Source organism: Haemaphysalis longicornis, unplaced genomic scaffold (assembly GCF_048455015.1).
Source record: "Haemaphysalis longicornis isolate Haplotype H1 unplaced genomic scaffold, Haemaphysalis longicornis Haplotype H1 scaffold_4, whole genome shotgun sequence".
NCBI classification, from domain to species: domain Eukaryota; kingdom Metazoa; phylum Arthropoda; class Arachnida; order Ixodida; family Ixodidae; genus Haemaphysalis; species Haemaphysalis longicornis.
The window spans coordinates 218,607,092-218,634,937 of record NW_027526361.1 but is presented as its reverse complement, the minus strand read 5'-3'; the positions used below and the strand labels follow the sequence as shown (position 1 = coordinate 218,634,937).

The following is a 27,846-nucleotide window of genomic DNA, read 5'->3' as shown; positions in this document are numbered from 1 at the left end:
TCACCCACTTTGGTGACGGCATCCTCGTAACATCCCCTTGATCCTCGCGTTGGCTTCTGCCAGTTGTCAAAACAAATTAGAGAGCAAATGTTTACTGTTCACAACTCGTTATTGCATTATTCCCTGTTTATCGAAAGGGCGCTCGTCGCTCTAACGCGCATTGCCACCACACAAATTTACGATTAAGAGCAACCAACATAGCTGCTTTTAAAAGTTGAGAACTTCGGTGATCAGGTTTGTTAACCCAGTAGGCGCGACGTAATTTTACAGTACTCTTTTACAAAAACAAAAGATGCCGTAAGGCGAAAATGATATTGGCAATATGCGGCGATATAGTTATTTTGTTGATCCGGCGGAATGAAGTCGTAGGGGTTTCGTGGGGGACATGAACGACAATAAAGTACGTTTTTTTTTTGTATCCTAGCTGAAGTATTGCGGGCGCTGGCTGTTACTGATATCAAATTTATTAGCAGCTGTTGTCTTGACTTGCCTTTGCGCAGTGCCCCCGGACTTTGTAGATACGCTAACGTCGTACACACAGCGGGGCCACCGGGTACTCGCGCTAGCGTACCGACCTCTCACGGACAGCTTTACCAAGGTGCACCGACTGCCCCGAGAAGAGCTGGAGCGCGACCTCATCTTCTTGGGGCTGCTGGTCATGGAAAATCGGCTGAAGCCTGAGACCACCGGCGTCATCCGCACTCTCCGGGCGGCTAATATCCGCACCATCATGGTCACAGGTACGCCTCTGGGCAGTATTCTCTCTCGACCGAGCTTCCTACATGTCTGGCTTTTTTCCGTCTGTACGGTATGTGGTACATACAGATGAGAGAAAAAAGTAAACGGGGCACGGGTTCAAGATTTTGAGGAGATTTCTTAGTCATGTGCCTAGCCAGCAACCTCGTAGTGACTTTTGAAAAAGTCGTCGTAAAAGAATATTCAGCAGCACATACACTATTTATGCAAGGTGCAGCATAAAATATAAATTATTCTAATTTCACGAAGCCCTGCTTCATTTACTTTTTGTTCCACCTCTACGTGACAAAGGTCCCGCTGCCTAAACATCGTTTATGGTGGCAGGGCTTAGTCAACATGTTTGACTATATGAATTTTTGTTTCAGAATAAGCAGCTTCTTTCTACATGTTGCCTTGTACTGGCTCTTTTCTCCTCTAGTTGCTTAAGCAAGTTAAAATATTTTTTCTCTTTACGTGAGTATTAGGCAAGCAGTTACATAGGCACAGACTTTACGAAACTTGGGACTAACTGTCTAGCACGGGACAACTCTCCAGGTCACCAAGGCACATCTCAGGTGTTCTGATTCCGAAAGCAATGATGTATAATTACCGCACTAATATTGGGTTAGTGGGACGCCACAATGTTCCTCGTCACCAAGAGCACTAACAGTAACTGCAGTGAGTGAGACTGGCTGCTGCGCGTGTAAAGCGCCCTGGCCGACCTTTGACGGGTGGGCTGCTAGTTGAAAACGTTGTTTAACTGTACAGCTGGCCACTGCTCGTGCTCGATTCAAGTATCCTTTCATCACCATCCTAGTTGTTTTTAGAGAACCTGTATTGGCGGTGAGATATTTGAGTGGCGCCCCCTGGCTCTGACGTCGGCTTAGGGACTCGCGCCGCTGTCGTCTGCTACACTCCGCTTGTGAGGGGCAGCAGTGCCTGTGCTAGAAATCGCCCGCTTTGATGCTCTAGTGCATTAAAAAGCGCATTTATAGTAATTCAATAATTTTCAGAGATTTTTACCACCTTCTGACACATCTGAATAATTTCAAGCTGTATACCCTACAAGCTTGCAACGCACGAAAAGAGCGAGAACAACTTTCTTCAGAGCATCGGTGAGAAGATTGTGTGAAACTCGTCCTTTCGAGCTTATTCGCGAGGTTCAGCGCTCAGAGCTCCTCGATAAGTGTTCAAAATGCGTAGGCTTCCCTACCGTACTTTTGAGATGCTCTTATGGCGACAACAGCCTCATGCTACGTACCAAGCAGCGGGCCCCTACGCGCGCATGGCACAGCAGGAAGTAAAGGAGATGTCTTCCTTTTCTTTCGTTGTTGACTGGTATCAAATGAATGTTTGTTGTATGTGTGTGTGCCCAAAGCATTGATTTTTCTGCACCGTCACAAACGTCCTATTACTAGGTTTGGGGATGTTTGGGAGGCTCACAAAGATGGTGTGGGTATTTTTAAATGCAGAGCATTTCAGTAACTCACGATGTCACCCCCGTTGACGCCCGTAGTCGTAGTCCGCACCCCTCCCCCAACACTATATAAAAAAATACTATCCGGCGCCTGGTTTCGATCCCTCGACCCTGCGGGCGGAACGCAATGTACATGGTGCTCTACCCACTGCGCCACAAAGCCGACACAGAATGGGAGGCTACGAACGCGCCTTATATCCTTGACTCATTCAAACTACGTCAAGAAGCTGCTGATACAAAGCATTCACTACCACCAACTCCCGAAACACTAAACGTTAACGCAATACACCCACCCCCTATGCGACGCATTTACTCGAGTCCCCCTCGCGGGGAGATGGGCCCAATTTTTGCAGGCTGTATGGCACACATTCTTTCTTCACAAATTGGCTTTAGTTATGGCTGCATTCAAGAAGGTGCATATCCACAGCGTGCGTTGTTTATTCACATCCAAATACAATGAGAAGGTTTGTGCTACGCCATCGCGATCGCACCCAAGAACAACGTTGTCCACAGTACTCGAAGGCGGCTGTTGTGCTCAGTATTTCTATCGCAACCATCGTTATCATAACGAATTGACTATCAACCCGAACTATTATAACGTGATTGCGGTGTTGAAGGCTTGATATACTCGCCAAAGAACGCAATAAATAGTATACGCCCGCATGTTAGAAGAATGGAAACGGATGAATATTTATAAGATGCTTTTCATTGTTTTCCAACACTTCCAGGTTTAAAGAACAAATCCTGGTCTAGTTGGGACGGCATTCTATGGATTGAGGAAAATTACTGTTACTCTGAGCAGCCGGCCCACTAACCACGTCGATTTCATTGTTAAATAAAGTTTCCTCCTCCTGCCCTCCCCCTCTTGAGTGCAGTTTGCCTATAACGCATATCTGAATATTGGGAAGATTTGGCTGTGGAAAATGTACCGAAATATCCATCCAGGTCTGAGCAAACATAGTGTTACCGTATATTTACCGTAGACGTTGCTCGTTTTGCTCTGTATATCTGTATGCTGGTTAGAAGCATGGTATAAAACCAGCACGCGCCTAGCTATACACACAGTGGGTTATTTGGAACTCAACCTGCAGTTTCTGCAGCCTATAGTGCATGGCGCCACACTTTCATGCCATGACAACGTAAATTGATGTGATACAATACTTTCGAGCGTTCGGCAAGGTTGCAAAAACTGTTTTACCTTACATATAATAACCGGGAATCGGAATGCCTTCTGCCAAAGCCGACAGCTTCAAAGGCCGGGAATTTGTTTTGGTCTTGTATTCTCTCTGTTGTCGGTTACTAGCAGCTGGCTCGAAAGATTGCTTAATACAGAAGCTGACGCCTAGCTCCGACTCTTCGAGCTCCGCCAGCACCGGCTTCGCAAGGAACGGGGCGACGCCATCAATGTTTCTTCCGTAGAGGCATCAAAAACTGTACTTTAAATCACGCTTTGAGCTAGTGTATGCGATTTTAAGGCTATCATCACGATAAAAAGTTGCGCACACGCAAAATATGGCACGGACAACCATTAGACGTCAACCGAGCGCAAAGAAGCAGCAGGGAGAGCGAGCCCAATTGAAACATACGACAAATACGAAAATCCCGAAGCCGACGTCACGGAGGCGTGCTTCGCAGCGCCGCCCGTGGTCGCGCTCCCCGCCAATACGTGTAATCGCCTCAGCTGTCGTACCCATGTGGAGAAAAAACTTGCCGGGTGAAATGGGAACTCTGGGACTTGTGTTCAGCGCATGCGAAAATTCATAAAACATAAAGTCCTCAGGACCTCTTTACTTGGATATAAGACCGCTTATATATATCCTCTAGGTATCTCCTCAGCCATGAATTTGTCTTTTGGGTTAGCCGTGTTCTTTGTAAACTGGCTCACAATGGGGCTTTCCACAATGTAACTTTCGCACTGAATCGTGTCTTCCTACGGAGGGGTATGGTTACCACCACACTTATCCTCCTCCCCAAGACCCTCCTCAACATCCTTGTCAACTAGTGTATACTGCTCGCGACATGCGGTATCTTCTTGGAGGCGTCGACCGCTACTGAGGCCCCCCTTTACGAGAGCCTCTTTCTAAACAAAAGAAATGCGGCAGCCGCAATGAGGGCCTTTTGTTTTCCAGCGAGAAAATGGCTCACGGCAAGCCTTGCGCCTTACTGAATCCTGGTGACGGTTTTGTACCAGTGTCCACAAAAGGTCAACGTTATATCACTAACTTCAGGATGAATCCTGGGGAATTGTGCAAAGAGGAGATCAACACCCACCTGAAATGCCGCCATACTACAGCAGAGAAAACTTTGTCGGCAAACGTCTTCAACTGTGAAATTTAACGAGGGAGCGTTATTTCTTTTTCGCACCTGCAGGGCTTCGTTTTAGGTGAATTTCCAAATTTCTACAGCGAAGAGCTCAAAGGGTAATATAGAGGCGTAATAAATTTCACATCTGTGTTGACTGTGTTTCGAGCTTATAATTGGGAAAAATATTTTCTTTCAAACTACTATTCCGTTTGAGTCCTTCTCCAGTTGTCGCGTGATCCGCTCAATTGTAGAAATTTGTAATTATTCGCATACCGCAAGATAGCAGCTCTTTTTTGTTCTTTTTATTTTAAACTTACATTCGCAATATTTATCCTGAAATTCGTATGGAGTCTGTGCACTTACTTTCCGGGCTCTTTCCCTTGTGCTGCAGCCATTTTTTTCATTGTAAGCTTCTCTTTTCCACTATGCGTGTTAACAGCATAGGAGTTGTGGTTTCCACAACGCTTGTCAAATAAACATTTATTCCCCCTCCTCCTGCCAGGAGACAATATGCTGACTGCAGTGAGCGTGGCCCGCGAGTGCGAGATGATTGAGCGTGGCCAAGAAGTGCTCATCCTATCGTCCAACACGACGTCGTCGGATACGGTACCCGCCTTAATCTGGGAGTCCTCAGAAGCACTGCCGCATTCCACAAAACCACACGGCGAAGGTGGTGAAAGCTTGCGAAACGTGAGATGATTTGCATTTGTTTTTAAAGAGGATAGTCTTTCTTTGAATATTTAAACTACAAAAATTTTGGTCTGTCTTTTTGTGTGCATGCCTTTCCGTGCTTCTTTTGAGCCATCCTGGAAAAAGTTTAAAGAATTGTGAAAGGCAAAAAGTTATGCAACCATTTAGCCTAACCATTTATTCTAGAAGCATACTTAATATCGTTCAAAATTTCTTGTCAAAAAGATAACAACAGGCACATTTGGAGCAAAAAATCAATACACAGAAGTTTGATGTCCGCAATCGCAAATAAAATAGTCATTCAAAACTATATCTTGACCCTAAAATACAAATAGAGTGAGCGCCTAAACCTTGTGGCCGTGTTTGAAGTTCAAACGTAAAAAAAGGTTCGAGTAGATGGCGCTACCAGTGGCGTGGCCATTGGAACCAGGGAAAATTGAATAAACTTTAGCTAACCTTAACCGCGTTTTTCGTTGGATTATTAAAAAGGTGAGGAGGAGAATAAGACGTGTGCGGAGGAGAGAAGACAGGCATTTACTTGGCAAATGCGGCAAAAGTCGGTACTCTTTCCGCGGCATTTGAAGTGAAGTGAGCAAATAAGCCGCGAATTTTTCTGACAAAATTTCGGCATGGATGCCTTGTAACACGCAAAAAAAAAATATTTCTGTGTTGGGCACGCGCCGATACAGCACTCCCACGAGCATTTTATCTCACTGCTTGGGTCATTTTTACATGGTGAGACCACCGTGTTGGCGGAAAGCAGTGAAGACACCTGAGGTTTTAAGTGCGAATGCACTTCTTAAGCGAGCCTGAATCGTCCGCCGCCGTAGTCCGCATAGCAACAGCTGCGGGTGCGCGCGCTCCTCGTCTTCCCTAGCAACGGGGGGAGATGGGCGCGCGCTACTCTCCTCCTCCTCTCTCCGCTCAGTGACTGCGGGTGTTGGGCGCCTCCTCATGGCACATACCCACGTGAGGGATTGACCAGGAATCGGGCGTGAGAAGGGCTAATGCACCCGCTTAAAGGAGTACTGACACGAAATTTCAAAGCTGAGATAACTTCTTTTAAGTGCGAATGCAACCGTGCATTCGCACTTGCACACTCTCCCCCTCGGGGAAGTGCGAGGGAATTTTTTTTACCAAGCTGGCTGTTTAAGGAAGGACACCGTTCCTCTGGCAACGCTTCGATTACCTGCTTGTGTTAGGTCACCGAACTACTGTTATGTGGCGGCAGAGCAGATCAGGTCAGTTGAGCTGTGGTTAAGAATGATGAACGATCTATTTGCATTATGTACATGGCGACCTTGACAGCGCTTGCGCCAGGTACGCGCGAGCCACTCGTCTTCTTCCTTGTGCTTGCGTCAAAGCGCTGTGCGGCATATTGCCCATCTGAGTACCGTAAAACTGCAAATTTCATTACGCAGGGCACAACCTCGATCTCCGTGAAGCGCGGCCGCCCAGCTATTGTTGTGACAGGGAAGACTTTCGGTGTGCTCCGTGAACACTATGCTGATGTCATTCGCCAGGTAAGTACAATTGTTATAGCTCTCAACCGTTTTTGCGCTCACTCATTTACTATCTTACAACTTCTGATCCGCCATACAAAGTGGCGCTGTTATTTCTATTCACATTTCTGCATCAAGTGATTTGTAGCGGACGCAACAGGCAACTGGCTTGAGTGTTCGCTTGAAATTTTCAATAACACATTCCAGCCTGTTTCCACAGTAGTATATCAAAAATCTTGTAGACAGGTTGGTCATGGAAATATTGCTCTCCTAACGCTTCATTATTATCCCGGTGTTCTTATTGAAAGTGCCTTTCTGCGTGACAAGTGAGCGGTTTCAAACCTAAGAAACATTACTAGGATGGTTCGAAGAGCGTAGAAAGAGGAAACAAAAAAGGGGATTGATGTTGAAGCGTGTGACCACGTGCAGCGACTGCCAATCAATCCCACACGGAGGAACAATATGTATATTCGAAGCCGGCACCGCTGCCTCCGCACAGTACTTCGCATTTCGGTTCCTAAGATCTGCTTTCCTCTGGCGCAAATTCCAGTCTCATTTCTGTGGAGGTGTTCTGAATAAGCATGCGCGCATCTATTGAACGTGAGCGTTTATATCCGACTTACAAAGGTTTATATGATTTGGAAGTGTTAATATTTCGGTACCTTCCTTCATTTTAATGCTTCTTATTGCCCGTTTACAAGTTAGACTACTCATTCACGGAAGTGCGTCGCCTTGTGGCTTTGGCTGCGCATGAACCACTACGGCTAGGCTTGTTGGCTCCAGTTTTTTACAGCGCATCTCTATCCACCTAGTGTTCCCACAGATTTCCATGTGTGCCAGAAAAAGTTAAGCGCGCTCTGTTTTGCGTCGCTCCAAGCCCGTGTGCCCCTGTTTCTCTCCCTTTCCTGAGGTTGCGGGTAACGTAGTACTAGTTCTACTAGAAAAACTTTATGTTAGAAAATATAGAGAGGGGGAATGTTGAAAAAATAAGAGGGAGACTTGGGGGGGGGGGGAGAGAAGGCGGGTGGAGGGGGTTTCATGTTTAGGGCTCCATATTCAGCAGCACCATGCCCTGTTCTTTGGACCAAGTTTACCTGGTCGTCTAAGGTTAAGCTGACCAGAACTGCCTACCATGTCTGTAATAGAGTAGTGGGATTGGTGTCGGTGGTCTTGGGCCATATCCGGCGCTCCCAGGTTTCATGAAAACGCCTGGATGTATGCTTTGCGCTGCTTGCCGTGTTTTCGTATGTTGCTTTCAAACATCAATGTCAAGCGTGACTTCTGAGTAGACGTATTGGTGTCTGTGAATCGTGGGTGTTGAGCTCCTCGAGAGGACATGGAAGAGCTTGCCGGGTCTTTCTGTTTTTGGCAAGCTGTTTTCCGCATCGTTCTGGAGGTGGGCAATGGTATGAAGGGTCGTGTAGGGCGCGTTCGCCCGAAAGTCAGCGCATTCACTGGGCCGTCGTTTCAAGATAGCTTGTGCGTGCCTAGTTTCGCTCCGCTGTCTCGAGGTGGCAGGTACCTCGAGCGATGTCCCTGATCGAAATGCCGAAAGGCGGAGCTACTGAATCTGGAACCCGGGGCCTCGGGTTCCAAATATGAACTCTTTATTACTCCCTTTCCCCATACCTCTCCTTCTTTTACTCTCTGATAAACGTTTTTTCATACGTCCATCTGTACGAACAAAAATGTAGACAGACTGTGCGGAATACCGCCAAGCGAAGCCGTGCACCACGGGTATGGTCGGACTCTGTTGGGGGGGACGCTGGGCATGCGAGAAGTTGCAAATGTGCGGTACGCGACAGGAGCCGTAGTGCGATTATCGACATGGCCAGACTCATGTATTCCCCGATGGAGAACATCGTACGAAGTTGATTAATATCACGGGAGTGCTAGTCGTACAAAGACTCCCGTGAACTGTTCGCGTTTATTTTCGCAATTCTTGGTGAAATCATACTCTGTGGTCAAGCATCTGAGTAGAGTATAATGGCGCAAAAAGTTTTGGCTACCATTTAACCATGCAGGTTGCCGTATGCGGGGCAGTGTTTGCGCGCATGGCTCCAGAGCAGAAGCAGCAGCTCGTCGAATTGCTTCAAGACATGGGGTACGTGTTTCGACGCTAGCCCCTGAATTACCTTTGTCAACGTTAAAGACACAGATTTCTCGTATGCAAAATCTCTGCGTTTTTCTTGCTTTAGTTTGGTCTGATGGGGACTGCACAGTTACACGAGTAATCAGACGGGCTTAAAAATGGCTTCATTTTGGTCTGGCTGGGTTCCTGTGGAATTCCACATAAAGTAACATTATGACGAAGTTGGTAGTTTTGGGTACTACGATGTCTGTGGTCGGCTGCGTGAACAAGTGCACATAACTTTGTGTGGCCGGGCAGGCAATCAACTGGGGCATTTGAGAAAGTGGCAGAGTGGGGGTTTAAGACCGAAAAAGAGAAGAAAAAATTTTAGCAGTATGTATGAGAGTGCCAACAAACTGTCTGAGCTGTAAACGTAGCGAAAAGCATAGCGACTTTAGAACGTCGCTCTGAGGGCACAGCAACTGTGTTTTACGGACCCATAATGACAAAGCACCCGGCTTTAGAATATATTACGTTAAAGAGCACATCTTGGAAGTTTGTAGATATCCAACAGCTTTCTGTATTTTATTGTAGCGTGCTGTATTACCTACTCAAGACCGGCTTTGGTATGGAAACGCGACGTGTGATTTAGAAATTGTGCGAGGAGATTATAGTGTACATAGCGAAATCTCATGACGTAAAAATGATAGATTAACAAACAATCATCGCCTTACGCTTTTGGAAGCACAGTATTTGATTGCCCTAGCCGTTTTCGAAAGAATGTTATTGTACTCTGTTTCCCTCCCAAGAAATTTTGTGGGCACATTGAATTAGACGCTGTGAAAGGTTTCTTGCAGCCGCTTCGCTGATTGAAAGCAGTGAATACTGCGTAGAATCCTTGTCCATTCTGTGTGTGAGCGCCACAGTGATGTCCTTCTGATTCCTCGGCCGATCGGTCCATCGCCTCGTCGGAGTATTTTCTTCTACTGGAATTGTACCCAAACCGCTTTCCAAAAAATTGTAGCATAATGAAGCGCAATTTAAATGTGAATGCAAAATATTTATTACACAATTTTCAATAAATACGCGGAAAATGCGCGCTTCACGTCGTTTTGCTAATCTTTGACGCGGCATCGTTTTTGGTGGCCACGTGTCACTGATGATATTGAGGCAGACGGTTTAATGTCAATAGCCTGACACACCATTACGAAGAAATTTAGGCCATAGCTGTGTACAAGAAAGCGCTGTTAATTCGTGTACAGTACAGGCGTGGATCACAGAGCGGCGTAAAATTATCTTTATCAGCTGTAAACACACATGCCCTATTTGCGTTGGTGGCTTCCTCATAAGATTGTCGTAATATTTTTCCTTTAGCTTCATTTTCTTCTCTCTATACGTTACTGAGAATCTTGGCGGATTGCCCTTGTTAGCCTACATGTACGTAATGATCTGAACATATTTTTCTACCTCTGTAATTACATTTAAAAGAAAACTCGGGTAGTTTTCAGTACACTTCTGTAGCACACGATTTAACAGGAGAACTGTATAAACTTTTCGTTCAGCCGTAATGCGTTACCCGCAAAAAATACAGAAAAAAAATTAGTGCCCTTCCACTCTGTGAAGATGGATGACCTGCAAAAACACAGTCCACAGAGTGCACGAAACAAAACATGTTTGTTTTAATTTGCGTTCGAGCATATTTCCTAGCCAATTAGCTGAATGAACCTCTGAAGTAACCAAGCTTTGTTCATGCAGACAAACATGAATATGCCGGTGTCCCTTCCTCGTCGTAAGCATCTTACTGTTTGTGTAACACGCCAACCCAATCCTCTCTACCACTAAGGACTCTGGATAGGTCCCATCGGGCCGTTTGTCGTCCGCGTTTAAACCTCGCACTAGCACAGCGGACGTGCCATCCATCATTACGGGCTTATAACCTACAGCTTCTCGTGCACGCCCCCACCTCCCTCCTACAAACCTGCGCACGCATAAGCCAGCCACCGGTCATGTCCGCGTGCTTATAAGTGACAGACGCAGTCGAAAGTATCCCCTGAAAGACCTCTGAACAAGTGATATTGGCTCACGCCTGCGTTTCAAGCTCGCAAGTTGCTTTTTTTCCGGGAGGAATGCGCCGCTACTCGACGATCTGAGCTTGAGGTGGTAACGGCGGCGCCTGCAGCTTTCCGTTGTTCTTGCGCCGATTCGCGCTTGTGTTGGTGCCAACGCTTAAATTCTTACTCTACTCTTTCGAAACGAACGGCATACATCCGTTCCATAATGATTGAAAACCTGCAAGCCCTTGAGCCCTATTCTCGCATACAAACATGTGGCTGTTCGTTTCCTTTCCCCTCGTAGGCATCTTACTGTATTTGTAAGATGTCTGTGTAACACATCAACCCACGCCCGAGCCACTCGATTAAGCAGGACAGCCTACTAGGTACATTGAGCCAGGTAATTTCGACATCTATTTCTCCCACCAGCACAACCGGCATTTCATCGGTAGCGATATGAAGCCTGGCTGTGCGTACACGTCCCCTTTTTTTAACCCGCAAACCGTGCACGCACAATCCGGTAGCCGGTGATGGCGCATGCTTAGGCATGTAAGACAGCCGCGCAAATGTCGCACGGGAGACGTTCCAAGCTGAAAACAAATATGGGCTCAGGCCATCGTTTTAACTGGGCAATTTTCTCTTCAAGCTACTTGGCAAAGTGAAATTTCAGCGCAAATGGCGACGGCGGGTTTCGGTAGTTTAGGAGGCAGCCCTTTGGTAGCCGTTACCTGGGCTTCGCGGGAGTGGCGTCTGGTTATGGCCGCGTAACCGAGTGAGCGAACGCACCAGTGACGAAAGAAAACCGAGAGGAGCGTCCAGTGAGGGGTGAGATAGAATACGACACGTGCGGCTATGGCGAACCACGTGAAATATCTGCGGGAGGTTCAAAAACGATTCGCAACATCCTGACCGGCAGCTGCGTTGCGTTGCGAGGTAGCAGCAGAGTAGCCCACGCCGTCGGGCGTTCGCTGGTCACGCTAACACTTCCTGGGACGCCGCAGAAATGCGCTGTCACAGAGAAGAGTGGAGCTCGCGCTGTGCATAAATTTCATATTAGGGAGTATTTTAATCTACAGTGCATTTTAACACCCATTCGTGCTTGTGTTTATTTTTCGCAATCATCTGATAACCGCACTACAGCCGTTACCTGGCGACTCCGCAACTTGCCAAAGGGGCATCGGCGGAGGAGAGGGAAAAATAGTTGTGAAAGATGTGCCAGCGGGGCGGGGAGGACCCCCAAAGCGGCGCCGAGTAAATCGATGACACCGGAATGAAAACTGGCGGTGGGGGGGGGGTTAGACATATACTGCTTTGCAGTAAAAATACCGAGCGCATGTGAGCGCTCGCATCGCGAAGAGCGGATGCTGCCATCAAGGCTTGCGCGTGGGCTCGGGCCACGTGAGGCACTTGCAAACAAACATGCCAAGAAACAATACCTAGTGCACGTGAGCGTGCGCCTCGTGAGGAGCGCCCGGCATCGGTCAGTTTGATCATTGAGAATGCTTAGCCGCCCAGGCTTCGCGGTGTTATCTCTCGCATGTTCTTCTTCTCGTCTGTTCGCGTGCGTTCCCACCTGAAGTTGGGAGCACAGACGCCGAGCTTGCGAAACCGGTTGCGGCTGGTTCTAGCGCGTTCTAACACGGTTTGCTTTGGGGGAGATGTGAAATCCTGCCGGAAAAAGAATCTGGCCCTGCCAGTCATGGAGAACGTTCAGATGCAAATTCGTAAATTCATGTAAGGTGCAACAGTCGGGTATCCGACCACGAGCTCTGTTGTCTGTTTCTCCAGCCTTGAACTAGTGCAAGCTTCTCATTTTTTTCAAATCGGAGGCCACGAGGCACTCATTGCATCCTTAATTAGTAAGCCGAAGGATAGGCTTGACCGTGGGATAAGCAATGAAGCCCATATCGCAAACCAAGTTTACGCAATTCTTTATTCAGTGTACATCATTAATTTTCATTACAATTACAGAGTTTCTCTTTTTTATGTAAATTTCCTGGATTCTCCGACGGCGGCTTTTGGATCTACCAAACTGCTGTTTTCGCTTAAAAAACCAACAAGGCCATATCGCACAGCTTGCTTGATTTCTTTTTGGATTGTGTGCTAACCCAGCATGCACTGCGTAGGCGTTTTGAACCATGCTGCGAAAGAGTGAATTCGAATTTTTCGATTTTCTGAGTTTGAGTGCTAAGGAGTGGTCCCAGAGAGGCACTCTTGTATGCCTGGTTTAGCCTGTTGTGCATGCCGTGTGAGAAGCTTTCCAATACTAAATAAATTAGGGCAATTAAATATTTTCATTTCTTCGTCAGGTACTACGTTGGCATGTGTGGAGACGGCGCCAATGACTGTGGGGTAAGTGTTCTTACTGTTTTCTTTCACTGGCATGTGGCCACAACAAAAGCACATGGAATAGCCTCAGTGACGTTGCACTGTCTGTTGAGGTGCTGCCTTTCACGTTTATTGTAAGAGAAGAGGCATAAGGAGAACTGCTGCAATTGCTACTGCTGTAGTAACATTAGTGCAACGGCCCAAAAACGGTCGTATTACTGTTTGACTCGTTTGGCTAAGTTGCCAACGTCGTATTAAAAGAGATATGGGTAAGTATTTTCTAAAAAGTGAAAATAGTGAAGCAGCTTCCCCTGGGAATCAGACCGCCTACAGTAACTCTGATTTTGTCTTGTGGCAGTAGGACGCGTTAAGGTGAAAGACAGAAAATATAAATTTTTATGTGTTAAAACTAAAGCATGCATTGCCTTGCCAAATATATTTACCAAGCATATATTTTTCAAACGTTACTTGTACACAAAAAATAGCTGTTTCAAATGAAAATGCATGAATAAACTATGAAGTGCGTACAAGCCCACGCTTAAAATTGCTGTTACAGCTAGTGTAGCCCACAGCCTGCGATATCACTGAGATGGTCGCTGAAGCAATTTTTGAACGTGTGGTATTTCAACACCTGTGGCCAGCCACGGTAGACGTACAGGCAATCAGAACCAGGTGGGCTTGTCGCTTGTACACGAAAGAAGTTCGCAGTGCGAGACAACACGGCCGAATATGAAAAAGGAAACAGCACCTTCGCTCATGCTGTTTCGTTCTTCCCTTTCTTCGTTGTTTTTCAGCGCAGTAACTTTCGACATGTAAAAGGCATTTTCGCAGGAGCGGGACAGGAGAACGCTGATGCTTTCGTAACTACCGCAATATCGACACTCGCGCATGCACTGTACGGATGTCGGCAACATTCGCAGGCTCGATCAGCGCTTAGAGCGTAGTATGCTTAACTGAGACTGGGTTCATGCACCTCCTCAAAACTGTTGTTCCGGGAGTGTTGTTCCGGGAATCGCGGAAAAGCTTTCCGTGCACTGTTGGTCTTTTTAAAAGACATGGGACTCTCGAACCGGCTATGATTCGGCCGGGGCAGTCCAGGCTGCGCGGCTTGTAAACCATCATCAACTTCTCCCTTTCTATCCGTTTTTATATTTATCCTCCTCTTAGACTCAGTATTGCTTGAGGTGCATTCAACCGGAGAGGAAGTTATCGGCTGAGTTGACTTTCCTTTCTCTTCCAATAAAGCAACTCTCTCTCTTATCTCTCTCTCTCTATGTCTCTTTCCCTCTCTCGCGAGTTAAAACTTAGTTTAAACCTCAGTTCCCTGATAGGTTTATAAGTAGCACTGGGAGAGGCTTATCATGTTTGTGGTGGCGGTATTAGGTCCAACAACACGCTCCGAGGTCATCAACCTGTAGCAAAAGACACATACAAGGAGCACGACGTTGATTGGCGTGTCGTCAGGATGAGGTTGAAGGGTTGCTATCATAAGGCTAAACAAACACACTTTAGAAATAACTGTAGCTTTCAGTTACAGCGTCCCCGACTTTGGCGATTAGCGAAAATACGTAATCTAGTTCCAGTTTTGGTTTCCGGAACACGCACCAAGACTTCAAATTGCAATGTTAGGACTAAACATAGTGCTCACGAACGTATCCAAACGTTGCTGCGATTATCTAGCAAACCCACAAAGTTGCACATACCAGCAGTGAGCAGTTGGACTACACTTTATAACACAGAAGGTATGCTGCTGCAGTCCGCGTTTCTCAAGGGGCTGCTAGGGCAAACACCACGCAGTGAACTAATTAGTCAATAATTATAACGCAAATACAAGGGCTGTCGACAAAAATAAAGGTGTGCTTGCAGTGCCACTAACGAATGGCTACTCTGAAGTCTCGTTATACACACTAAGTATGAACTAACACAGATTTGAAGCACTTCATAAGTGCGAATGCATGACTCTTTCCCAAATTATTTAGTGGTTTGTGCAGTAATACCCTGTTATAGAAGTACTTATAAAAACGTAGACCGCCGTCTGCTTACCCCGTGCGAAAAAAGATCCCAGCTTCAAAATCTGCCTTTGCAAACAAATTACAAGATTTCTCTGTCGCATTAAAACACGCATTTCACCTGTTGAGAATTAGAAACAAGTTGTCTGATTTACAGAGGAATTAAATCCTGGTTTGTGTTTCATCAGATTTGCGCTAGTTATGCAAATGCAGGTATGCATATGTGGCTGGAAGTGGGAAGCTTTTGAATGTACCATCGCCCACGGTCTTGCTGGCGAAGCCCCTTCCACTTAATGGCTTCCCCCGTGAAAACAAATCCATTCCATACGTTCTTCCGCCAAGCAGGAGCAGACTATACTAGTAGGCAAGGGAATCATCAGGAGGCCGCTTTTTTGGTACTTTTGAGGTCCTCTGACAGTCGAAAAAGAAAAAAAACACGATAGTACTGACGAAATAGCAACAAAAGATATTGTACAAAACTCAAGTCTCAATGTTCAGACGTTTCATGCACCATGAATCAAACAGCTGTATTCAAAAAAGTCCGCAACATTGACTTTGTACTCTGACTTTATGTTTAATATTTGACCACCAAGAGGGTCATCCAAGTGGACTCTGTCAATTTGCTGTACAACAAAATGTATTCACAATTTCAAGAACGGAATTTAATCCGCAAGAATGCACGGAGTATGCAGAAACAGCGTGCTTATTCGAGCAAGTCCAGATCAGTGTGTAATGTATTGTGCGTTTCAATATTTAAAGCAGACATCGAAATCAGCGATCTCTCACAATCAGCATAAAATGGGCTCAAAGAAGGGGGGGGGGGCGGAGATTCGACATAAGTTTTAGCTCAAAGAGCAATTACCTCTTTTCGATAGCAAAAAATTTGGCGCAGCTTGAACTAGTGGTGCAACGCTGGAGAAACAGCAGATCTGGCGGCTACCTTCTCTTCGTCAGGGACCCGTATCGTTTTTCCCGAAGGCTTTCATATCTCTCCCAAAGTGGGCAGAGTTAGCCTACCCTGGATCCCGCGGCAACAGGCTTCGCAATCTCGGCGTCTGTAGCAGGAACGCAGCGTCCGTGCTCTCTACTTTAGGCGCGACCGCACGTGAAATCGCGAGGAGAAGCGCACAGCTGGAGCTTATGCGACGAAGGCATCGTATAGAAACCGGTTTTGTAGAGGCGAGGAACGTAGGTTAAATTCGTACCACGCGAAGCGTTTTTTTCACAGGTTCGTCGTTTTGTTTTATGCGGCGGCGTTTTTCAATTTTTTTTCAGTTGTGCTCAGTTTGGAGGGTCTGGTTATCGCTCTTTTAGTCCTTTTATTATTGTTTCGGAACTCTCCTAATGAAGCGGCCTGGACTGTTAGATGGAATGGCTTTTGCACGCTATGGGCGTCTAAAGTCTTTGTTAGGATTATTTTCTTCCGCTTTAAAATAGAGTAATTTGGCTCTAATACTTGTGAAAATTATTATGTGCCTTTTTTTTCTTGCAAGTGTTGCACACTGCGTGGCAAAAGAACCTTTTTTTTTCTTTGCATTCGGCTGCACATAATATTGTATCCCGCCGCTGCTAACAACGTACCCCTGGGGCCTTTGGGGTAGCCCAGTCATTAGGTGTTCCCGGGACCTCCCTAACACATCGTTCATTGAGGGGCATACTCCAAACACCTGCTCGTGGTCACCTTGCATAAGCGTGAGTTTCCCTCACACTTCTTGGCCTAGCATTTTCACCCTCTCCTCTTCACCGATGATGATAGTTTTCAGGTAACGCTTCACGGTGGAAGTAAAAGCTTAAACAGCTTTGCTGTAAAAATCAGTCGTTTCGCACGCATACAAACGCGCAGACGAGGAGGTGCAAGGTGGCTATGGCCCGGGTAAGTTTTGTTTGCGAAAAGCCGCAAAATGTTCTCGTAATTAGTTTGCGGTCGACTGCACACGGGCAATGCACCGCAGTGGCTTAAGAAGCGCACGTGCATTTCTAACCGCCGTTTGTTTCGTGGCGATCTGTGCAGGCCCTAAAGGCAGCGCATGCCGGCATCTCGTTGTCGGAGACGGAGGCGTCGGTGGCCTCTCCCTTCACATCCAAGGTCGCCAACATCTCCTGTGTGCCTGCACTCATCAAGTGAGTGGGCTGCTCAAAAAAGATTCTCCTGCAGCTTTTGGGAACTGAGATGGCGGAGGCTGCTGATTCTGTGTTCACAAGTAGTGCTCGAGTTTCTACATGCAGCTCACCAAGGAAGATGGTCATAAACTCAGTCTTTTTCAGACAAACACGTTCTCACATCTATCTATACTTCACCCCATAAATCCCACCCTCTACAGCGCCACCTGCTCACACTGCGGTGAGATCTATAACCTCTACCAAATGGTGCGGGCCGGCCAAAAATTCCCAAATCCTCCCCTAATGCCCAACCCCTCCCAAGAGCAGTGGGAGAGAGAACTGGCCTGCTCCAGCAGCAAAAGTCTGCTTCGGCTAGTGGAACGTGCGTAGAAGGCAGAAAGCTTCAACGGGATTCTGAAATGAGGAATCTGACCACGTGCTTCATCTATTCCTTTTTTTTGCAAACTGAAGTTTACTCTCTCTCTCTCTCGCTACATGCAACGTCGTATTTGAAGAAAAAGAAGACTTAGAAACATTAAAAAATCCATGTATAAGAGCATTCATGGCCAGAAGAATCTGATGTAGAGTAAGAATCACTTGGCCGTGTCAGCCGAGAACAAAGGAGTTGGCTGGTATAAAATCCGGTTTCATATGCAGCTATCCTTGAACGGGCGATTCGTGTCGCTGATAAAAAAGGGCAACCCGCCATGGTGGACCAGTGGCTAACGCGTTGTGCTGCTGAGCCGATGGACCGGGGTTTGATTACGCCGCGGCGGCCACTTTTCTGATTGAGGCGAAAAGCAATAACGCTCACGTGTTCGAGATCTCGGCGCATGTCAAAATTCCCCAGGTGGTCAAAATTATTCCGGAGCCCTTCACTACGGCGCGCCTCATCGCCTGTGTAGCGTCGGCGCCTTAAAACTCGCAATCCACCAATCGATAAAAAGTGGCATAGACGAATTTTTGTTTTTTACATTTTGGTTGCTGCAATGACGGTCGAGGAAATGTGCCTTTTAGGTTTCAGGTATTGGCTAATAGTTAATGTTGCACATCGTGAAGACATCCTATTGTTTGGAAGCATGCCTTGGAAGTATGCTGAACTGCGAGAACAGACAAATTATTTTTGAGTACCTACCTGCGTTCTTTGCCTATGCTAATTCCTTCACGACACTTTTCTCTTTCAGAGAGGGCCGCGCAGCCCTGGTGACGTCCTTCGGCATACTGAAGTACATGGCATGCTACAGCATGACGCAGTTCGCCTCGGTGCTCATTCTCTACTCGCTCTACTCCAACCTTACCGACCTCGAGTTCCTCTACATCGACCTCTTCCTCATCACCGTCTTTGCAACCCTGTGTAGGTGGCAGGAGGATCGCTTGGTCCCCGCAAAAGAACCCATTATGTTTAACCTGGCTGAGATTTAACTTGGCTTTTCTTGGATAACTGTGCAGTTAAAAGAACATTATGCAAAACATTGAAATCCGGAGGATTACCTTTGAAGCAAATTGTAGGTACTTTGCATGTTCTATGCGTAGCTTACTTTCCCGATTACACCACCTCCCAACCCTGTGCGGCAGTGTATTTTCAAGACCCATATGTGGCGGCGTTATCTATTTAGCCGTTATAACAGCCTAATTTCAGGTATTTAATCGAAGGGGGTCTGCAAAAAGTGTTAAAAACAAAAAAATTAAGCAATTTTAAACAAGGGTACCAAACCAAAACTATGCGTCTCACAAAGCGGCCATACAAAAACGAAGCGAAAAAATAAACGATATAAAGAATCACTACGGAAACACGTACGCAAAATTGTGAAAATGGAGTATGCATGTAACGCCATGCATTTGATCAGAAACGCTTGTTGGCGGATTTAAAAATATTGATGGTTACATAAGTGAAAATTGGAACAATATGTACAAGACATTTGGAAACACTAAGACGCAAGAAACTTATGAAATCAAAAATGTGCATCTTATAAATAGCCGCCACGAAGCTCAGAAGAAAAATTACACCATCTTCTACACCATCTTCCGTAGATGTTCAGCTTCGCGTGCCTTCGTTGTATCAGCAGCTTCTTGACGTAGTTTGAATGAGTGAAGGACATAAGGCGCGTTCGTAGCACATGCTCCAGTCTCTGTTTGTAGGGCAGTGAGAAGCGCGCCACATACGTCCCGTTGCGGCCACAGAGTCGTGGGATAGAAAGCGGGTGCCGCCTAACTATTTCTTTTTATAGTCGACTGCGCTGACGTAAGCCCAAACGCTGACGGGGCTGAAGAGACGCCATATGCGCAGTACAGTACGCACGGCGAACAACAACAAGGGAGTGAGGGACACAGCCCCGAGCACGAGATGCTTCACATCTAATAAAAATCGCAAACGAATATCAAAAACGTGAACCAGAAAATTGTTAAAACGGTCAACCGCTTAGCGAACTGCATTGGGACGTGATGCCTAATTGGCGGAAGCAACAAATTTAATTGTCAGAATATTTCAAATTGAGAGAGTGCATCGAATAGAATATCAGAAAAGCATCACTAGACACAAAAACGCATAATTGGCGGAGTTCAGGTACAAAATAGCTAGTGGCAACGTGAATAGCTAGAAAAAAAACAACAAAGAAATAAAATAACAATAAACGTACACCCCTCCATCTTCCTACGGCCGTGGTTGAACGCGAAGCTTTGTCGTGATGGATTCTTTGGCTTGCGATCCCACACTGCCAGTATGTACTACTCTGCAGGTACACACCACTTTTCTAGAATACCCAGAGAAATTTTCGTGTGTGCACTCTGTAGTCCTAGCGTTTGGGTTTGGGGTGTACGGCGGGAATTGGTACGTGCTGATTGGCGTTCTCTTATACCATATCGAAATGGAGCAATAGCATAGATGACGCCTTCATGCTTTTGGTGGCCGGGTTCAATTCCGGCTACGAAAAGCATGTTTTCTTTCACTTGACCCATGATCATTCATCATCACCGCCAGAGAATGTTGGAGAGCGAGAATAGTCTTTAATGATACTGGTGAGGTTACCCTGGCCAAGGCGCCTAGCTTGCTACACCAGATGTATAAAAAATGAAATCAATGAACGATGATGATAATGACTGTGATGAAGATGACGCGCTCATTAAGAGAGTCCTGTTGAAAGAGTCTGATCAAGTCCTGTGCTTCGCAGGAAATACAATAGAGCTTTTGTCGCCCGAGATGCTCGTTTAGTGTTCGACCAAGGGCCTAGCGCGTCACTTAGAGTTAGTCCTCTAGAAAGCGGACGACCCAAGGACACTAGAAGGGACGTTGTAGCTGCTCTATACCGCGTACACTCACATAATACGTGGTTCAAGTCCTCGCGCACGTCACAAAGAGTGCAGAAGAGGGAAGCGGCCTGTTTCATCTTGAATCGAAAATAACTTGTGTAAGCGACATTTAGCCGCACGCGGGGAAGAACCGCTTTGTCATGCTTGGAAAGTCCGTCCGGCATCCTAAAGGTCCCGTGCGGGTCTATGGAGTGGAGCTGCGCGTAATGTTGCGGCGCAACAGCCTACATAGATCGCTGAAATCTCCAGGTAGCCTTGGACGCTTGGGCAGAAGCATCTTTTATGGAGAATGGTATCGGTATCACTGGCCCGAGCAGATCATGCGCTATCGATGCCGCAGTGTCCGCCTTGACGTTCCCAGTTATACCGCAGTGGGCAGGAATCCACTGAAGCTCTACATGATGGTGTGCATTTAGAGCGTGTAAGTGCAATGCATGGATGCTGGATTTCCTCCTGAACGTAATGACGTACAGCAGCATTAGGCAGCATAATAAAGCTTCGCTTTAATAAAATGTACTTGCGGTTTTGGTATTCTGAGCAGAATGCGCGTACAAAAAGCGCACATTAAAGGCAAACGGCGTAAGAAAGACCATGCATGACTAGACGATTCTCGGAATTTCTGGGCATTTGTTAGATGCCTCTCGGCCTAATTCATTTCCCTAATCAAGGATCGGGGCAGCACATTTCCTACATATCCTGCTCGCAGTAAGAAATTGAAAACGATCATTGTTCGCTTTTGTCTGATTCGGATTAAGAAGTACGGGCAGGCAGGTTCTGTTAAGGAGATCGGTAGAAATGCGAAGTAAATCTAGTTTTGCCCCTATATCACATGTAGCATCTTCTCCTTTTACGTTTTGTGACGTGAGCTGCGCCCGGTAGCAAGCATGCGAGGGCGTCCTTACATGAAGTTAAGCGAGAGCCATCTGAAGAATGCCGGATGGATCACTGCCAGTGCTGTGTGGTGCTGGCTTCCGACCATCAACTCTCCCCCTTTTTTCGCCTTTTTGTTGCCTGTGCTTGAGTATACCTTTACATGCAATAACGGGGGAGGGAGTTTGTAAGATGAGCACGTCAATGCATCGCATTTAATTGTGTGCGTTTTTGCCAGTTAGACTTCAAATGGTTTAGAAAGAAGCTTTTGCTTCCACCACCCGTTCCATAATACGCCCCTCATCTGTTCTTCCCACCCAAAACAATCTTCTACAGGGCTGCAGTTTCAAAAATTCACGTGCACTCGGTCTCTCTCCCCTCTATTTAACATATACATCTTTACTATATTTTCCTTTGTGTTCTCATTGCCTCCCCTGCGATCCTTCACCCCCCTCCCATTTTCCCTTCCATTTCCGCTGCCTCTTCTACCACTCAACCCACACCACGTCGCTTTCTATTGCACTCTCTGCGAACTTCTGCCCTAACCCTATTTCAAAGGGCCTTGTACTTGCTACTTTCCGTTCACAATCTTTCAGTACTACAGCCAGCTTTCCTTTTTATGTCATTTCCTTCTCCACCCCCGCGCGCTGCAATTCTGTTTCATTCTCTGCCTTCTTCCTCCCTTTTACACGTTTACACCCCAAATCACAGTTTGTCTGAGTAAACTATAACAACATTCACTCCTAAACAGGATTTCATCAGCTTACCACAATATTTCACTTTGATGGGACTTTATGGCCTTTGTGCAGTGCTCCTTATTACATAATACAAATAAATTTTGTGCCTGTTGTTTATTTACTATTAGGGGTTGATCCGAGGGTATTATCCTGAAAAAAGATACTTGCCTCTTTGCAGTCGGCCGTACGGAACCCAGTTCAGCGCTGGACAAGCGGCCACCCCCATCAAGCCTGATGGAACTCACCCCGCTGACGTCCATTCTTGGCCAGATTACACTGGTCATAGTCACGCAATTGTGTGGCATTCTGGCCCTGTGGCGTCAGGACTGGTAGGATTGCCCTCTTATTCCTCATTCCTACTTTCTGGGACATTTTTCTGCCTCCCTTCTGCATGATCCATGCTTATGCGCTGTGCGGGCTGCCTTATGAGACAGAAAATCCTCACAAGTTCTCATGCTAAAGGAGACAACTATGAAAAACATGGATAGGCTTGGTGGATGCTAGCCATTTATTCCGCCATTTTAGATTGGGCACATCTTTGGTGTATTTCACATTTAAACTGGGACTCAATCAAAAGGGGCTGATAGTGAATGCATTATTGCGTCGGCTGGGGATCAAACTTTCTAAATTCGGTTTGGCACAAGCAATGTGCTTCCCTTGAAATTAATATTTGAAGAAACGTTTTCATCATAAATGTCCCGCAACTTATCCGCCCATTTAGCAAACCGAATGATTTTCTTTATTTTTTGGACACTTATAAGCTATATCCTCTTTAATTGTCATACCGAAGCGGCATAACAGTGCATGCGAAATTACTTTATGGATTAAAATGCCTGTAAACTCACCGCCGGCTCACATATCACTACAAAAGAAGAATATGAGAGAAATTGCTGTCAAGAGAGATGATTTGCGTAACGAGAATATATAAAATAATAGCCAGAAATTATGCTACTATATCCTCTTAGCGACCCCATTGATTATCTTAAAGGCGCCAAAAAAAGGAGGCAATAGTTTACAACAAATGATATATTAGCGCTGAAACAGTGACTTACCTGCAGCCTGTGATATCCGTTTCATTGAAATTTTATGGGAATAAAACAGTGGTGCAAGTTTCTAAGAGGGCTGCAAACAAACTTTTTTTCGATTTTTTTTGTCTCTCAGCTTATAAAAACTGAAAAAAGAAGTTGCACCTATTTCTATTCCTCCCATGGCGAAGGGCACACATTTAGGACGCTGTGTAGAAGGTACATCATATGTTTTTTTTATTCCTGATACGGCAGGTTTCACGGGAAGCAAACCTATGCCATTACACTATATGTTTTTACTACGTCTCGAATAAAAAAATATCATGTTTGGTAGCCATGGACTAACAACTATTATTTCACCGCGATGTATCAAAAGCTTCTGAACTGAAGTCGATCCAACGCTGCCTGGGTGTCCTGCGCGCTCGTAGCTACCTACTAGATAGTACTATTTTGCAAAAAAAAAAAAACTTTGCGGGATTGTTTTTTGCAAAGGGATTGGAGACTAGGTATTGTTTAGCGCATTCACGAATCAGCCCTGTAAAGATCTCTCACATCACTGTATTATATCGCTGCTGCTGTTTTCTGCAAAATCTTTAAAATGTTCTTTTTACGCGTCACTAATAAAACACTTCGAATGCCGTTTTTTCTTCAGTTACCCTGAACATGGCTTTGATTGCGAGCATTTTGTTTCGTTATCCGTGCCATACAACATAGTGGTGAATCTTTGGGGGAGCTTAGTAGCCTTACCCATACTGCATATTTCATTTGAATTTGCGAAAAGCCTTTGCTATTTGAGCACGTCTTCAACCGTCGCAAAAGACAAAGCAACAATTATTCGAAATTTTGTATATAGATAGCAAAATACCTGAATAAAAGGGGGCATTACGTTGTCGACGGTAAACAGTCATTTGAAAACGAGCAAATCTTGGGGGTTTCTAAAGAACCAATCCTGTGTCCTTTAAAGTTTAAATCCTTACTACCATAATACATAAAATTCAGATCACGTATGAGAATGCGCGAGCTCATTGCACTGTTTACAAATGATACATTCATAAATAGTGTGACCAATGGTTTACTGTGACACAGAAAAAAAGTCGTATTGTGCGCAAAATGAGGGTCGGAAACAACTTGGAATGACACAGTTTGGTGACATTTTCCAGAAACGCCCAAACAATACCTGCTAGCACTGCAAATACAAAATTTACGAAAACAATCCCACAACGTAAGCATTTAGGTCTCTTTTCATCCAAACTTTATTTTGTTATCCAATCGCCACATATAAACTGAAGCTAGAGCAATTAAAGCCACGTGGCTAACACGGTGAACTATGCAGGTGTTTTTTTCAGCACACACGTACGTTTTGGCGAAACGTTTGCATACGGTGGAGCCTGGATTACGCCTGAAGCGTATTATTCTTTAAACACACATTGCTGAAGTTAAGGCGAGAACGAATAAGGCAAAGAATGCTGCCCGACGAATAAAAAAATAATGTTAGTGGCCAAAGGTTCACTATGCCGCTCGGCAGCAGCATTAAAATGTCAGCTTTACTTGCACTAAAGCTGCTTGCCGAAGTTTTTGCGTGAAGGGGGAACCGCGAACGCGCGTCATTCTAGTTGGGTACCTTTTATTTAGCGTTCCCGATCTACTGAAGTGAAGATTCGTGAGATTTCGCGCGAGTTGAACCGGTACAACATAAATGACGCCTGCTGATGCGTGCAGTGCGCTACACAAGATAGTGCTGCTGCAATACGGTAGGCCAGTTAAATCATGGCCGGGCTAGAGCGGCGGCGTGCGCAGTGTTGATACGGCCGTCGCAGCTGAGGCGAGAACAATGCAGACCATGGGCGGTATTATCGTAATTGTCCGTTTAGAAAACGTCCGTTTTGCATCCATTTCATCGTGACGCAGTTCCGTTAAGCACAGGGGTTTGATAATACAGTTTGGTAATAATATAACTGTTTCTGCAAGCGCAATTTGGCAATCTGAAACCATGCAAAACTCTTTTATGTCTTTATTTGAACGCGTTATAAAAATATAATCGCGGTGAGATTTTTTTGTGACGACGTGAAAATTTTCCCCGCAAGGGAGGAACGTCCAGAGATGGCAGCTGAAGCCAGATTTTTCCTGTGGCAGTAACGTTTTTTTTGTGCTCTTGGTCCCCATTTTGAGGTCGGTGACAATGACCTTGCGTGAAAATAACCCTCCCGTTACGTATTTCGGCATTGACGTACTTTCGGCATGCTGGTGCGATCTTTTCCAAGAACCTCGAATGGTTCTTGGAAAAAAATCCGGCGTTTTTGCCGCCGCCCCTTTCAATAGGGGCGATTTCTCGTGCAAGCCGGGTGAACTTCTTAAACGTTGTATTCCCACAAAAGAGTCCAGCGCCAGGCCGGGGAGTCGCTTGTACCTATTTTATCGGGAGGTGCACGGCACCACCAAGGCCCACGAATGCACATTTTGCCTTCCACAGCCACTGTGGACGCTCAACTCGCACCGCCTGTTGCAGGACATGCCACCAATTTCACCCCCAGCAATGCGGCAACACGGCATGATGACCGGGGCCCCGCCATATGGATAAGGGTCAGGGGCCCCTCACAAGAGTAGAACGCAGCTTTCCAGTCATGGATTTCCTTTTCATGGGTCCTCAGTACACCCGGGACGCATGTACCCATTAATGAAACCAGTGGGTGCCCGGTGGTACCAGAATTCGAACCCGGAACCTGCCGCATACGAGGCGAGTACTGTATCTCTGAGCCATCGCTGAGCGCGATGGCTCAGAGATTTTGGACGACGTTGCACGGCCAAGCTACAGCGGAGGCGGACTCTGCCCCTGTAGCCCAGCCGTGCGTCGGGGGAAACAAAACGGAGAGGAGCGTTTTTCTAATACTGAGACAGCGTAACCCAGCCACGCTGATGTGCTAGCTCGGGGCTACACCACCGCGTGACGCAAGCGCAGACACCGAAAGAATTCGGCATGTGAGCTTAGTGATTCCTATTTATACTAATTTAAACTGGTTATTTTAGCAAGTTTGAGGTTTGTGAGAAAGCTGAGGGAACTTTTATATTCGCTGTTTAGCAGATCCAGTTGCTTCTTTCGGCTTTTGTAATACCTCTTAAAACATACCGGAATCAATATTCACCAGTTTAGAAAACGGAGTCCCATTCGTGGCAAGCACTGCGCAAAAGGTGGCGTTTTTCTAGCGGCCAGATGCCTGTATGTGGTCTCCACATTTTGTTTTCCTGCCGTGCAAACCAATCCTTAACGCATTTTAACCGTACTCCCACTTAATTTCGTCGGGTCTGGGTTACCCAGGAGGTGCTGTCGAAAAATTTATTCAAGCCGTGCGAAGAACGCGCCCAATGACGCGAAGCAGCTCTAAAACCGGCCCTAAACAACGGTAGCTAAAGCAGACGACAAAGCCGCCCGCCGAAGCGCCCGCCGGTGCGAGCAGTCACCTACTTGCGGGGAGGTAATAGCGCCCTATCGCCGCGCCATATACACTGTGCTCAGTGAGTGAAAAGCTACCTTCCCATCCCCAGCCGCGTTGGGAGCTTCTTGTCCGCACGCCACAAAAGAACCGTGGGCAGGTAGAGGTAGAAAGCTTTGCTTTAAAAAAAAGAAGAGCACAAGTGCCGCATACCTTGCCCGCGGATTGGGAGACGCGTGCATCTGAAAGGTGGGCCCGCAGCGGCCGCAGACAGGAACTATGCCCCTTGCGAAGGCTGTATAAACGCGCTCACCCCGCAGCTCTATCCCGGCCGTGGTTATATGCTAAAGGGTCTGTTGAGCCCCGCCAGGTCGCACCACTGCTGTGTGCACGCGCGCAAACATGGAAACATGCCACCCACGGAGAGCTGCACAAGAGAGCTGCAGGGCACGTCTCACATGACGAGGGCGAGAGCCGCGATGTGTATGTTTTCCGTTTAGGTCTAGCGTGTTCGCGAATCGTTAATGCTCTCGATGAGAACGCTGGCACACTTTTCGGAGATCACATGTAACTGGCTCAGCTTTGCAGCTAATGTTTAACGTGCTCTCTTACCAGTTAATATCGCTCCGCTAATGTTGGTACATTAGGCCCATGGTTGAGGCACCGAAATCTTGCATAGTGGCTTATACTTGAGAGCAGAGATAGGTCCACGTAGCATGCCTCGGCACATTTTTGACGTATATAAAACCTCAATTTCACTTGATAGTTAATTTTTTCGCTACACTGTTCGGCTACGTTAGTTGGAACCGTCTGTTATGAGGGGTAATGTTACCTTAAGAAAGCAGCAGCAACAGGCATTCAGCTTGTCACCAAAGAATAAAGTCTGGCATTAAACTAGTTTGGCCAAGGCCGTCGTCACACTATCTCTCCTGGTTGTTTTTCTGTCTGCTCGATACAGATAAACATCAATAACAGAATTGATCATTTGTTTTCATCCAGGTGCCTTGTAAATGTATTAGAAAGCGCAATTTTGCTTATTTTTTCGGCTGTTTCTTTGTTTGGAACTATTGTGGTTTGTGCTCCTTGAAGGAATGAATATTTGTCGTCAAACTGAATTCTTTGCTGCTTTCGCTATACATACTACTTCGCGCTCCAGTTGTATAATATAGCACTCTTTTCCAACCGAAAATTAGCGCCACATTCTACACTGGTA

At 46.2% G+C, this 27,846-nt stretch overlaps 1 protein-coding gene across 1 annotated transcript in view; it reads left to right on the top strand.

Annotated features, from left to right (window-relative positions):
* Positions 1–27,846, top strand: part of LOC144179634 (polyamine-transporting ATPase 13A3-like) — a 93,094-nt gene that overhangs the window by 53,536 nt on the left and 11,712 nt on the right. Inside the window, exons 17-24 of the mRNA XM_077708051.1 lie at positions 501–740; positions 5,019–5,206; positions 6,628–6,729; positions 8,733–8,812; positions 13,140–13,182; positions 17,179–17,288; positions 18,452–18,621; positions 22,359–22,509. Of these exons, the coding sequence (XP_077564177.1) occupies positions 501–740; positions 5,019–5,206; positions 6,628–6,729; positions 8,733–8,812; positions 13,140–13,182; positions 17,179–17,288; positions 18,452–18,621; positions 22,359–22,509 (1,084 nt within the window). The remainder of the gene's footprint in view (positions 1–500; positions 741–5,018; positions 5,207–6,627; positions 6,730–8,732; positions 8,813–13,139; positions 13,183–17,178; positions 17,289–18,451; positions 18,622–22,358; positions 22,510–27,846) is intronic.